At 39.7% G+C, this 14585-nt stretch overlaps 1 protein-coding gene across 2 annotated transcripts in view; it reads left to right on the top strand.

Moving 5' to 3' along the window:
• Positions 1 to 5383, top strand: part of CA8 (carbonic anhydrase 8) — a 49518-nt gene extending 44135 nt beyond the window's left edge. For both annotated transcript variants that reach the window (XM_057426179.1, XM_057426180.1), the window contains one exon: positions 4722 to 5383. Coding sequence is in view for 1 of the 2 variants with exons in the window: in XM_057426180.1 (XP_057282163.1) it covers positions 4722 to 4760 (39 nt within the window). In the remaining variant the exon portion in view is untranslated. The remainder of the gene's footprint in view (positions 1 to 4721) is intronic.
• The last annotated feature ends 9202 nt before the right edge of the window (positions 5384 to 14585 follow it).

Genomic DNA, 14585 nt, shown 5'->3' with positions numbered 1-14585 from the left:
TTACTGGTAGCCTTTCTAGTTCCTGAAGTTCACAAACACATTGCTCTGCGGAATTTCCAACACTTAGGGATTTTATTCTTTCCTGTTGTGTAGATCCAGAGATGGAGGGAGCTTTCAGCAGCTATGCATCGTTAGGCTACTATGACCATTCTTCTCTTTTTCCTGTTTAAAAAAAAAAAAACAGTGCCACCACAGATATTATCAACACTTGTTCTTTAGAAATACAAACAGCAGTTTCCTAGATTTGATGAAATAGGAGTATTTATATTGCTTTGCAGCAAGGGATTTTTCATCGGTCATTCTTTGTCGCCATGAGTTTAGGGTTTGTACTTAAAAGGTAGCTGGTTTAATTGCTGAGTTTGTCTTTGAAACCGAACTTCGTGTTATCAATAAAACTGACTATTGTTCTCTTGTTTTTAAGATCTTCTGTATAGTGTCTAACACTCTGCTGTTACTTCAGAGTACTTGAGAATGTTCTTACACGTGAGTGTGTGACTATAGTACAGACGGCTGTGGGCCACACACCATAATTGGAGAGCTGCTTGAAACATACCAAAACTTTTGGACCGTTTGGGGACCAGGAGCTTCAGGAATGGCTAAAGATGGTGCCTTTTCAGGTTGCTTCCCACTACTTTGTTGTAATAGCAGGGAATGTAATGTGCTCTGAGATTGTGAACCCTATCTTCTTAGCCTAACTTGTTTTCCCACTGCTGAGGATTCAAATTAGTGAATAACAAAACATGCTTGTTTGTGTGATGTACCTCTGTCGCAGGAGCCATAATTTACTTATTTGGTAGCCACGGGTGGCCCAAAAGCCACAGACTTGTTCACTGCTGTAGTAGGAATTTATGCTGTGTCCAGGCCAGAGCATTAGTATAGGGAGTGATCAAGCCCTAAGTGAGGAAGAAAACCATTTTGAGTTTTTTCTGAGGAAGAAAAACATTTTGAGTTTTTTCTGTTTCCAGAATTGGTACCATATTGCAATTGTCCTTGTTCAATCCTCTTCTGAGTTCTTATTAGAAATACACAAATATTGATGGAGTGGGAAGCAGTTGAAATCCCTTAGCATGCTGAAGAAGAAGCAAAGAAGAAACAAAATAACTGTGCTTCTTTTTCAAAGCTAAAAATATCACAAGGTAGCCTAGGAATTAGACCCCTGCTTATGCTTTAAGTGAGATACTTCATTCTGACAAGGGCTTCCAAATTTCGTGACCTGTGAGTCTCTGTCAGTATCACACATTCTTTGCTATCCACAATGCACTGTTATCATCAGCATTTTTATGTAAAGGGTTTTGAGAGTAAAATTTCCAGCTGCTTGCCATAAACCATGTATAGTTTGTACACTGCTGCTTGGGAAGTGATGATGTAGCCAGGAGTGCCTGTCATAAAGACATCTTCACAGTATATTTATTGGCAATTTCAACATGAAAGTTAGGGTCTGAACACACACTGAAGCTCTGCCATGTTATTTTCAGTTATGAGGAAAATGCTGCAAATTAGTGGTAAGGCAAAATGGTAGGAAGCTTAAATCATCTTTGATAAAAATACACCTGTTTGTTAAGATATAGAGACTCCAGATTAATACATGTGAAATATAGTAATGTAACAGCTCTCAAATGTCAAGGATATTAGAAGGACATGGAGATGCATGTGTCTAACCACAGCAGAGGGGAAAGCCTGCAATATGCATTCTTCCTTCAGCAATGTACATTTTAGGCAGTGAGAGTGTACTCTGGTTTACCTACATGAAATAACACAGGGAGTTTAAAGCAGAGCATTTTTACTCCATTGAAAATGAAGATCCAGGTAGTCCCAGGTCCTTACTCTTATAGGAATTTGTAATTCTAATTATTTTATGTGGACAAAAGCAGTGCAATGAAGGGATGCAAAAAGACTCTTGCTAAGCAGATAGCAATGTTTTGAAAATAAATAGCAAACAAAACCAGATGAGTTATTTTGGTTATTGAAAATGTTTTTGCAACTGATAATTGTCACTCAAGAGAATACCAGTAGTGACTGTTGTTACCAACATTTTAAGACAAACACCAGAGCAGTGCTGCACAGCAAAACTTACTGTAACTTTTAAAAGATTTTTAGACATCCCCAGAGGTCAAGAGAATCAAAGGTACACTTTAGGTAGCTATATGTTGTTAAATGCCACAGAACTAGATGTGGACTCAGTAGGTTGTGACCTGGTCATGGAAGGAATGCAGTGTTTCAGGATAGGTAAGGTGGTCAGTTCTCTTTTCTGTGACACTCTGTATCCATGTCTGGCTGTATTTTCAGGTGCTCTTTTTAGAACGGAATAAGATAATAGTAATGCATAACCAGTGTTAAACTGGTTTTGCCACCCATGTCCTTTGATTTTCTTTAACATGTTAAGCTTTTTGATTAAACTTAAGGAGGAGAAGGCAAGAAACTTCTAGAAGGAAAAAAATAGAAATATTGTGTGAGACAATAATGGTAAGTATTATGGTATTCAAAAGAGGTGGAAAAGCTCTCCAGAAAGCAGATTGACTACTTTTAACTAGCAGAGGAAAGTTTTTGATCTTATATAGTGATCTTGACCTAAGGCTGCTACAGTGAGGCATCTTATTTTCTCCCTATCAGATGGAAAGGTATATGATTTTGGCCATCCTATTTCATTTCTCTGTAGTCCGTTTATTTGTACTTTCTCAACAGTTCTGGAAGACTTTGAAAAATAATCCTTTTCACTGAAGCTTTCATATATCTTCTTTTTTAAATGTGTTCTGTCTATTACTAGGCAAACATTGGAATCTTTGGTTCTTTAAAATATACCACCTTGGTCCTGTCTTTGCTCCTGCTGCTGCTTGTTTCTGAGAGTTTCTGAGAGTCTTGCATTTATCCTGGTTTTATACAAAAAAATCTAGGTGAGGAATATAAGTACATAAAATTTTTATATGAAAGAATTAGAAATAAGTATTCTTGGAAAGATAGTGATAGTTTTACATTCTGAGGATGAGTTCTGAATTTTGATTGTCCTTGTTATTATTTATTTATTTAAAAACCATGGGTAGTGTAATAATAGCTCTCAGATTTCCCAGGAACCTAACTTTATGGCACTGATCCTGGAAGCTTTTCTTTGGGGATGGTTTTCTGATCTGTAGAGGACTCCACCAGAAGCAGTGGGACTCCATTTAATATATTTAGGACTCAACCCAAACAAAAAAAATTTCAGAGGCAGAAATATGATCTATAAACAAGCAAGGCATCTAGGCAGTTTCCTGATTGATTGATTATAATACATTCGCCCATTTGTACAATTGTAGCTCAAATACTACATTTCCAAAAACTTTTCAGAAGAGTAAGGGAAGCAGGTATCTTCATATCTACATAAACCTTTAGCCTGAATAGTGTGTTACTTGACCACAAATATTATGGAACAGTTCTATTAATTTAGCATAGGAGAAAAATTACTCTTAAACAAGAACAAAACGTAGACATGAATAACAACACTATCAATGTATGCGATCAGTCTTCTGTCAGACGATATCTTAAGTATTTCTGTAGCAAACAACTGAAATCTTCAGGCTGGCTTGTAATTAGGCCCCTTTCCAAAAGTAATCCATTAATACAATAGCTGCCCAAATCCTGGTTCAACTTAATTTCACTGACTTTGATTTTTGGACTAAAAGCATTAAGCTTGAACTAGTGAAAAATGTACAAAATGTGCATTCAATTAAGGAGTAATTAGATACTCAATCACCCTTACATCACACTAGGGATTATCCAAGAACAAAAAGAGATAGTACTCACTGCAGTGTATAAAACAGTTTTCTTAATTAGTTTAGTACTAATTGAGATTGAGAAAGTGTCACTGTGTCACAGCATTAGTTTGCCTACACAGAACCTTAAGAACACAGGGTTTGGCTTCTTTTGAGCTTCCTGACTCAGATTTTGCAGTCTAATTTCCCGATCCAGTATCTTCTGTCCATGCAAGATGAAACTTTCTGTTCATTTCAGGGAGGGAATGGGTCCCTGAACCCTTGTATCAGTAGCCCACTGAAAAACATGTTGAGTTTTTCCAGAGATGGAGAATAACTTATGATTATTACATGGTTTTTTATGGTACATCTTTATAAAAAAAAACATGAAGAACTGGGAACCTGAGCAGCTGGTTTCCTAAGGTTAAGCCAAAGCACATGAATATGTGTTTGCATGAAACCAAGTATTGATTTATCTCTGCTGCAAATGAATACGAATATCGCTGCTATTAGGAGGGACAAATTGAGTGATTGCTTTCTATCTCCTGAGCCCACCTGACTTAGATGAAAACTGCATACTCAGCACTTCACTTGGTAGGGTCCCTAAAATAGTAACTGTTAAAAATCTATCTGTGACTAATATATTTTCCTTTCTAGTTTACTGCCATGCCCTCCACATGGGAATCAATTACCTGATTGATTCAGAAAGCCAATTGTAAAGCTTTGTTTCAAGTTAGTAATTTTACCACTGCATTTAACTTTTCATTTTTATTGCCATTTCCTCCATTGCTAGTAAATCTTCCAGCACTGGCTTTACCCTAAAACAGAAGAATCAGGACCATTATGTCACTGATGTATATACCCTGAAATTGCCCCCACCTGCTGTCATGAAATCCCAGCTTTTAGTTTTCCCTCTCTCCCTGGCTGGACATAAACAGTCTTTCAGACCCACTGTGGAGGAATTTCAGTAACATAATTGTTCCATTCTCTTTTCAGAGAGGGGGAAGACAATGCTCCCACAGTGCCCTCAGATGAGAAATGGAAACTTTTGAGGCTGCTGCTTCAGTTGAACCACAAAGCCTGTATTGTTTCTCTTCATCTAATTCAGCCATGATAGACAGCTGTGACAGTTGGTCTGTCCACATGGTCCAGTGAAATTCTGGGAATGGGGCTGTACATTAAAAGAAGAAAACACATTAAATCTTCCAATTCACACTGTTAGCTATTTTTAAATGGTAATTATCATTGCTTATATAGTTTCTTTACCACAGCATTCAGCAGCAGTCTGTGATCCAAATAGTACTAATTTTAAGCTTGGTATGAATGTTAATATGTAGACATACTCATTATTGTTTTAAATGTTAGATTTAATTTTTTTCCATGTCATCTCTTGTGCTGTTAGTAACCAGCTTGTCTGTAGAGGGGAGATGCATTCTATAAAGCTAATAAAAGCATTGTTTGTTCACAGATAGCATTATACAAATTCAGAATTAATTTCTGGGCAGAAAGGAGCATTTTTATGCCAAACATATGCACTTAACATGGCTTATCTAAATAAATCTGAATGACATTTGCATTACTAGAAACCTTACTGAAATAATGGCTGATTTTGAAATAAGGACATTTAACCAATATAACAATAAACAGAATCATCTGGATTGTTTTCTACTTGGTGATTCATGGAACTTTGCAAAGAAATGTTCAATTCAGGCAGAAAATGATCAGCCTTTGTTCTCTTGTGAATTATGTCAGTTCCATTTGTTCTGTACATTACTGAGGATGGTGGTCAGGGGACCTGCTCTGCATGTCCTGAGCTCACTACACAGCATGGGGATTGTCATGCTGGGCCACACATGACACATTCTGACACAGCAGATGATAAGGGAACTGTAGTCAAAGCCAGCTAGTCAATCTCATAGCTTCTGATTCCTGCAAAACACCAAGAGCTGAATGATCTGAAGGAGAGTCAGTAATAATGTGGTGGGCAGTAGCTTTGATCAACGTAGCTCTCAGTGAGGTCCACTTTACTAGCATGAGGAGGGCAGGTTTATGTAGGGACCTGTGTGAGCAGAAGAACACCAGAGGCACAGATGGCAAGCTGCAGGCGGGGCCACAATGGAGATGCAAACCAAGGGTTCACAAAGGAGAGATTACTCCCTTGGAGCAGATTAGGGAGTCATCAATCACAAAGTCATCACCAGGCCATGGTAAATGCAGTGTCAGAAGGCATGCTTAATCCATCTCATCAACAGCTATGGAAAGAGCTGCTGCTGAGTAATGAGTTACGAATTCTCTGAGCTGTATTAGGGACGGCAGAAACAATAGGACAAACCCACCCACAACACATGAGCTGGGTGAGGGGGAGTGGATACTACTCACTATTCATGTGTTTATAACTGTACTGCAGAAACACGTACTTGCTTTGAAGAGGCACACAGCTGCCCTTGACAGCATGCATTGCAATAAATGCATAGAAAATGGACAGCATGCAGCCCACCATGAAGTCATCTGTGTTCACTGGGCTTAGCAGAATAGCAATTGACAGGTTGTTCCTTGGGCCTACAGAAACTTTATGTCTTAGGGTTATGTTTAAGAAAGTCTCTCTCTCCCTTCTGCCCAAATTTAATGAAGTGTAGCCTCATTATCCAGTGAAGAGGTTCAAGATTTCAGTGCTGGCCAAAAGCACATTTTCCATCTTCAATGTCCCCACCACTTCTATGATGTCCATGTAGCAGCTTTGCTGGCTTCTGTCCCTTTTCCTTCATCAATGACAGCCCAGGCAGCTGCAGCTAGAGCCCAACCCCAACATGCTGGTCACCAGAGCCTGGCCTCCCACCGGTCCACATCCTGCCACAGGGGATAAAGTTGGCTGCAGTGGCCTGCAATAGCCTGGCTGGAGCGTCTGTAGTTTTTGACAGGAGCCTGATTATTAGTCCTAGTTGTCAGGCTTGGTACTAAAACCTTGAGAAAAACCAACCCCCAAACAAAGCGCTGTGAGATGGGAGTCAATTGGTTTCTGCTAGTTGAAGACCTATTGCTATCTCTTTGCAACCAGTAAAGAAGGAGCCCTCCAAAAAGCAGAGTGAACCATGTTCCAAACCTGGCAATCCCTGGTTATATGCACATCTCATTGGAAAGATCTTTTCCTTTTGCACACAATATATTATTAACTACTGAGTATTAACTGAGAGGAACATTAATATGGCAAATATTGACATTATGATGTTATCTAACTAGATTTATTCTCTAAATAAACATGTTCCTTATCTTGGAACTGGCTGACATTATTTGGGCTGCGATACAGATACGTTGCAAAGCGAGTGATGTAATGTCTCCACCAAAAAGTCGATGGTTTCCCTTTCCTGTGCTCCCTTCCTGTGTTTGCTGTTCTTTCCTGCATTGCCTTGTACAGTGAACTGCTGGTCATATAAATATTACTACTGAGGAACTGAGCTTAATAAATTTGTCTCAACACTTAGACTTTTTCTAGGCTGGGCTTTGAAAGAGGAAAAAAACCCCAGCGGTAAAAATACTTATAACTGTATTTTGTCTTTAGAACTAGATCTAATTATAACAACAGATTCATTCATGAAGCACACCCATTCTAATTACAGATTGGTCAAACCACATTTGTGGTATGTTGTGAAAAGTTAAATTAGTCTTTCTGGGTTTGGTAGAAGTCTGCAGGGAGGAGTTTCCAGGAAGGGCTCTCTATATTACTTCAGTTACACTGCACCCATGAGAGGTTTTATTGAGTGTGGCAAGGCTCTGCTACTCCCCAATTAGAGTTCCACATGCGTGCCATTGTATTAGTATTCTTAAGAAATCATAAACACTGATAAAGGCATTCTGAGGGTAGTGTAATAATTTCCTTTTCAAGCCTACAGCCGCTAAAATTCTGAATCAGATTGCTATCTTCTGTGAAGGTATACGAAGAAATACTTCTTCGTATATATGAATATATATATATAGATATATGAAGAAATACTTCTATGGAAGTATTTTTAATGGTAAGTATTTGTGTCTGTAATGTTCCACATAATTGTATAGATTTATTAGAAATGTGAATTACAAATTTCCAAGAGGTGTTGAGTGGGTTATACACTTGTTGATCCAGAAATCAGTGGCAATAATACTTCAAAGCAGCTATGTGCTTCATGAGGTAAAAGCTGGACCTGCAGCATTCTGGTAAACTGTAGGAAGAAATCCAGCTCTTGGGAGAAGGCAGGTGACTCAGGGCAGGATGCCTGCTGTTGAACTTCCTCCTGCAGGTGATGTATTCTTTGTGTTCCTCTGTAGTTTTCTGGAGGTCCCCAGAAACCTTAAGATGCTTTAAGCTCTTAAGTTGACTTCAGACTATGGTGTGGTGTGCTTTGCACTCAGGGTTGTGATGATGGGCAGATCTTGTTCAGATCAGAGGAGCCTCTTAGAAAGCACCATGGCTCCCTATGGCTGCCTTCTGCCCTGGCTCTCACATTTGTGTGAAAATCAAGGCATAGCTGGAGCAATAATGAATACTAGGCCTGTACCCCAAATACACCTAGGAAGTGACCAGGCATAAATCAGTGTGTGTTAAAGGCTAGGCTTGATCCCAGACATTACAGTGACAAGCATGTTATGGTAGCTGTGTATAGAAACAGGTGTGAACTAGGACACTGAGTCTGAGAGGAAGTAAGAGTGGTCCCTGGCTACTGTCTGTCTCTTAAGGTTGGTTCATTGGTGTTCTTGAATCCTAGAGGGTAATCGAAGCCTACTGTTGCTGAAGAATTAAAAGTGCTTAACAACAGCGCAACATAAGGGAAAAAAATATTTTTACTAAGAAATTTCAGTTGAATTTTGCTGAGACTGCAGAAGCAATGAGGAGGGGGAGATCCCTCCATGCACAGGCAGCTTCACAAGGAGTCATACACATCATTCTCCAGAACCTGCCAGGGGGCAACTGCCATGAGCTCAGACTTACATTCATTGAGTGGTGGGCACAGCATCGGTGTAGTAATAGCTTTATGTAAATTAATCCTCTCATGGTTGTCACATCAACTCCAATGAGAATGAGGAGAAGCTTCCTTCCTTGTAGAAGTGGGGGATCCTCATGATGAATGGTGGCTGCAGAGGAAAAGAGGAAAACCCTCTCTTAGGGTTGAGGATCATGGAAACAGGACAAATTTTGTCCTGTCTTTTCCTCCTTGGCAGAGTTTCATGGTGGCATCATCAGCCATGGAGTTAGCTTTGAGGTGGGTTTTTCCTTTAAACATCAGTGCTGTGCAGCTGGAGAATACATCTGAGGCTGGATCATGGAGGATGTGTTTTTAAGTGTTTATGTGCACATTTGATTATGAAACCCTGTCATTGTAAGCATACATCTCTGTGTGCATTCCTGTCTTTAGAATACTATATATAGAAAAGCTATTTTTAAACCAAGGACAATTTAAAATGAATTTTAGAACTTCTAATTATAGTTAATAAATTTCAGTATGAAGACTGACTAACATCATCCACCAGTACTGTACATATACTGTTGGTATTTGTATGATGGGATATTTTTCCATTTGCTTAGTCAACATGTGTTAAAAGTCCTTTTCCGTTCTCTCCCTCCCATTATCCATTATTCAGTTCCAGGTCCTTTATAGTGAATAAAGGACCTGGATACTGTTTGAGACTTGTGCTCAAGACATAATAATTTTTCTCGTGGGACTTTCTCTGTTACAGTATTCTTTTGAATGCTTCAAATGTATTAATAAACTTATCTTTACACTCACTTTGCAAATGCCTTCTCCCCTGTATCATGTGAGGATTCCTCTGTCATCACAGACTGGCTATCTATTTGATGCCGGCTATAAGAAAAAGACTCAGCGGTCAGCCAGTTAGAGATTCTTCATGTTGACCTGCAACACATGTGGTCTTTGCCCAGAACTTGTTATGACCTTATTTGGAAAATTAGAAACCCAGCACTGACTCAGTGTGGAATCATAGAATAGTTTGGGTTGGAAGGGACCTTCAAAGGTTATCTACTCAAATCCCCTTGCAGTAAGGAGGGACATCTTCAATTAGATCAGGTTGCCCAGAACCACATCCAGCCTTCATTGAAGGTAGTTGTCAGGTTACCTCATCAGTCTTTTCCCTGATGAATTTGCAATAGATGACTTTTATTGCAAAGGTTAGTTTTTCAGAGCTTTTGAGCATTAGTTAGTTTTTCAGAGCATTTTGAGGCCTTTCTGTCCAGTATCTTCAAGTCCTTCTCACCAGTGTTCTTACCATGCTATGCACAGAGGCTGTGGCAGCTCTTTATTTCTGCTTGGCCTTCTCCAGAGCCTAACCCCATCTTGATCCAGAAGCTGTTAGCCCAGAATATCAGGCAAACAATGAAGATGGAGTATAGTAAGGGGAAATAGTAAATAAACTTGAAAATAACTTGCTCTGTAAAGTACACAGTGAGCTATTTAAGCCTTGAATAACAAAGAAAAAAGAAAGCATAAAGAGAGCATGAAGCAAAAACAACATAAAGAAGCTTCCTTAAGTGTTCTTTTCTCTAGCAGGGATGTGGTTAGAATATTCCTTCTGTATTTCCATCTCAACTCGCTTGTATTGGAAATGGTCCATTCTGGGTTGTGAAAAATCCAGCTGACTGACTCAAGCCAGTTCCTAAATCAGCAATTAGAAACCATGTCTAACGACTTATTCCCCAAGCCTGCTGCTCTCCTGCCCTTCTCCCACAAGTGCCAGGGAATTAGAGGGAATTGGTTGTTTGTCCTTGGGTACCAATCCTTATCCCTGATCCTGACTGTTCACCACATTCCATGTTTTGGGTAACCTTCCCTACTCACCCACTGGAAGACAACAAAGAAATAAGGTCATAACACAAACTCCATTCTTTTAAATAGTAAAGCACTTCAGAAGGCTGGAGCTTCAAGTGCACAGGCAACTCTTGTGCTTATTCTTTAAGGTAATGTTTGTGCCTGTGATGGAGACAAAAACATCTTGATCTTACATAGCCATAAACTCTTTGCCTCCCTTGAGCTTTAATATAAATATACACTATAAACAGTGTTTTCTGAAGAGCCTCCCATGTAAACATCTAACAGTGGTGAGCATGAAAGAGATGAAAGCTATGATAAGTCAGTGAAGCACATACAATGGCATATGACACACCTTGTCAGCAGTATTTTAAATAGCAGGTATAAAGCAGTACTAGGCAATGTGTGCTTAACCTCACATTGTGAAGATACCTGATTTTTTTCTCCTGATGCACTATAGTTCAGTTGAAGTGAATTTCATTATTTTGAATCATAATTAGAAAAAGGTTTGGTCTCTTTATTTGGGTAAATATATGTGTGGCTGAGCAAAAAGAAAAAGGATGCAAACCAAAGGTAGTGGAAAGATTTATTCATGGCTTAGAAATGTGTAGTAATTCACATAGATAAGGAGATGTTTACTCAAGAGACAAATAAAAAACACAAAAAACCCTGAGAGCTGTGTGCTCTTGGCAGGGAAGCCAGTAATGACTACCAAGTGCATGAGTCTCAGTGTGAAATTATAGGCTGTGATTTAGCAGATGTGCTTCAGCATTTTAAACCTTCCTGATTTCTTGGCATTTTATGTTTTGACCACCCTAGTTCCTCACAATTTAAAATGAAATCCTAGAAATGCATGAGGCCAGAGCATCTCCAAATACCCGTGAAGAGGGCTGAATGAATGAAAAAAGGACTTGCAGAGAGGCAAACAATGTGTTTCCAACAGAACCTGAGGTGTCTGACCTTCAGGTGATGATGTGACAGTGTGAAATTTGTACAGGTGTCCTGTAAAAATATTTAATTGCACTATATTATCTAACCACTAGATGTCTGCATGCTATAGAGCTTCAGAGAGGGTTTGCTCCCCAGCATAAAACGAAAACAAAGAAAATCCATATCTGCAGATGTCTCTCTCTGTATCATAATTTGGCATCTATCTTTTCTGAGCTATGGCCTAGTTCACGGAGGGGTCTGTGGGAAGAGACGCTTTGCAAGAAAAATTACATATACGACAATTAAGGCTGGTTTTTATTAAACTTGGAAAGAAAACTGTAGATTAAGCCATTTATTGAGATCACACCAACTCAGATAAAATTCACGAATAAACACTGTAGGTTAAATCCAAATTGCCACTACCTAAGCCATCATGAATTCCAATTAAGCAGGTCATGTGGCGCCACGGAGCAGCAGTAACCTGCAACAAAGACAGTGGCAAGTCCGGCTGTGGTAGCAATGCCCCCAGGAGTAAGGGTGGCTAAAACATCAGTCCTGTGGCCCCAGCAGGTCTTTGGCACACCCAGGGCACCGCTCTCCCAGCGTTGCTGCAGTTGTATCAGAGATCTCCACGGTGTTGGGGTCAGTGGCAGCAGAGCCGCCAGTGGCTTTGAAGAGCACCATGAGTCCTGGTGCTGGTTTGTCTCCAACTCCTGAGAGAGTTCCACTGTTTTTTGCTGCTTCTTATTTGCAAAATGGAGCTCCTCTGTTTGTTTTTAATGCAATTGGTGCTGTTAGGAAATGCAAACCTGAGAACTGTGAGCACAGTGAACCCAGATATAGTCTGCAAGAGCTTCCTTCATAATAACTTATTACATTAAAGCAACACACACAACTTTCCTGAACAATAGGATAGCCCAGCCTAAGTGTGTGTTGCATGGGCAGATGTTTACATAACAGCATAAACAGTTTTCCCACAGGATTTCCCCAAGGCACAATGATCGGGACACCTTTGTATGTGCTCACTGTGCTGAAATTGCAAGAATGGGATCGGGGAAAAAAATCCTGTGCTTTCAGGGTCTTTGCCATTATCTGGAAAGCAAGTATTGCTTGAGTTTAGACACCCAGTTTCAGAGGTCCCTGTTATCTCTGGCCACAGTCTGGGGATAAGTGAAATTTGTAAAGGTTTGTGAAGATTACTGTTTTATGCAAGGCAGTACCTGCAGTGCCATGAATGAGCACCACTATAGAGACAGATTAATGGTGTCCTATAACACTTAAATTGGAACTCTGCCTCCTCCCTCCAGGGGCTTTTGACACCTGTATCCTGTTGCTTTTGTTTGCTTGCTCTAAGATACAACCTCCCCTTGCTTCTCCTGATCGGATGCCTTCTCTTCCTGGTGTGCCTTCTTACACAAATGCATTTAGTATCAAGTGGCTGCAGAGCACAGCTGCTTTTTGTGTACTGCTTAATATCATAATATTTACCCTTTCCCAAAAGGATTTAGGTGGTGTATTATGTTCAGGCTTTCCCTGCTTCTTTGCATCTCTTGGTTAGTTAATCAAGTAACAGTTCTTAAATCCAGTTTCTCATTAACAAAATTGAATCTAATATTAAGGATTCATTCTCATTTTAGAGTTGATTGCCATAATTGTGGTTAGTGTGCCATCACAATTAACTTTGTTTTTAATCACTAAAAGGCTAACAAGCTCATTTCACACCCTCTTCATTTAGTAAATGCAGAAAAGGAAGATCCGACTGGTGTCTTGCAGTTATGACCTGCAGAAACTTTCTTTTACTGTCCATAACATCAAGTGTCAAACTCATAAATCTGAGGACGAACTAGATGATCTTAAGGTCCTTTCCAACCCTAACTATTCTATGATTCTATGACTTTTGTTTTTAAGAAGTGGAGATGCAACCAATAGGCTGCCCTTGCCACTTCTTTTTGAATTAGAGCAGAATCCTGTTGCTGTTTACGTGCATGGTAGAGAGACTGTCATTCATTGCATTTCTGCACAATAACGCCTTTATTTTTTTAATTCACAAAACCCCTGAAATTATTGTAAGTAGATGATTTGTCTTGAGAGGACAGCACAGGGTGCATAATCTTGGGCTCTCAAAAGTAAGGAGCCAGAGAAGCCCTTGGAAGTTGGATCTTTGTTTCAGCTGCAAGGAAAGAAAGTACCCTTTTGAACATTTCTAGTAATTTTCTGAACCAGAATTAAATTTTAATTATGTTAGGATCCACTAAATTATGGAGGTTCCAGATTTCAACCAGTTTTATTCATGCTTATATGCCTTTTTTATATTACCTATTTCTCTTTTCATTTAGCCTCCAGCTCCTTTCTAGACCAACCTGCATGCTACATTTGCTAAGTAATTGTTTTTCTTTCTCAAGCAGAAAGAAAAATTAAAAAAGCATGCTTTTTGAGAAAGTATCTGGCAGTTGTCCTGTAAATGAAGAGAGTGATAATGTGTGGTTATGTTGCTATCTCTAAATAAGAGAGATTTTGTGGTCTTGAAAACACATCTCCTCTTGCAGTACTATGTATAGTTCTGGTGTCCTCAACGTAAGGACATGGAACTGTTGGAGCAAGTCCAGAGGAGGGCCATGAGGATGATCAGGGGAATGGAGCACTTCTTGTATGAAGATAGGGTGAGGAAGTTGGGGCTGTTCAGCTTAGAGAAGGCTGTGTGGAAACCTCATAGCAGCCTTCCAGTATCTGAAGGGGGCCTATAGGGATGCTGGAGAGAGACCCTTTATCAGGGACTGTAGCAATAGGGCAAGATGTAATGGGCTCAAACTTAAAGAGGGGAAGTTCAGGTTAGATACAAGGAAGAAGTTCTATATTGTGAGGGTGGTGAGGCACTGAAACAGGTTGCCCAAAGAAGTGGTAAATGCTCCATCCCTGGCAGTGTTCAAGGCCGGGTTGAACAGAGCTTGGGTGACATGATCTAGAGTGAGGCATCCCTGCCCATGGCAAGGGGGTTGGAACTGGATGATCTTAAGGTCCTTTCCAACACAAATCGTTCTATGATTCTATGATTCTTGCTACTTAGGCAGTCAGAAAACAGTGATCAGATATTACTTTGGTGATCTTTTCTTATAGAAAGACATTTAACTATGCATAGATG

The sequence above is a fragment of the Pezoporus wallicus genome, unplaced genomic scaffold, assembly GCF_028554395.1.
Source record: "Pezoporus wallicus isolate ANWC-B61680 ecotype Strahan unplaced genomic scaffold, APGP_CSIRO_Pwel_v1 contig_4131, whole genome shotgun sequence".
NCBI lineage: Eukaryota > Metazoa > Chordata > Aves > Psittaciformes > Psittacidae > Pezoporus > Pezoporus wallicus.
Note: the sequence above shows the minus strand (reverse complement) of the source record. Positions and strands in the feature narration are given on the sequence as shown.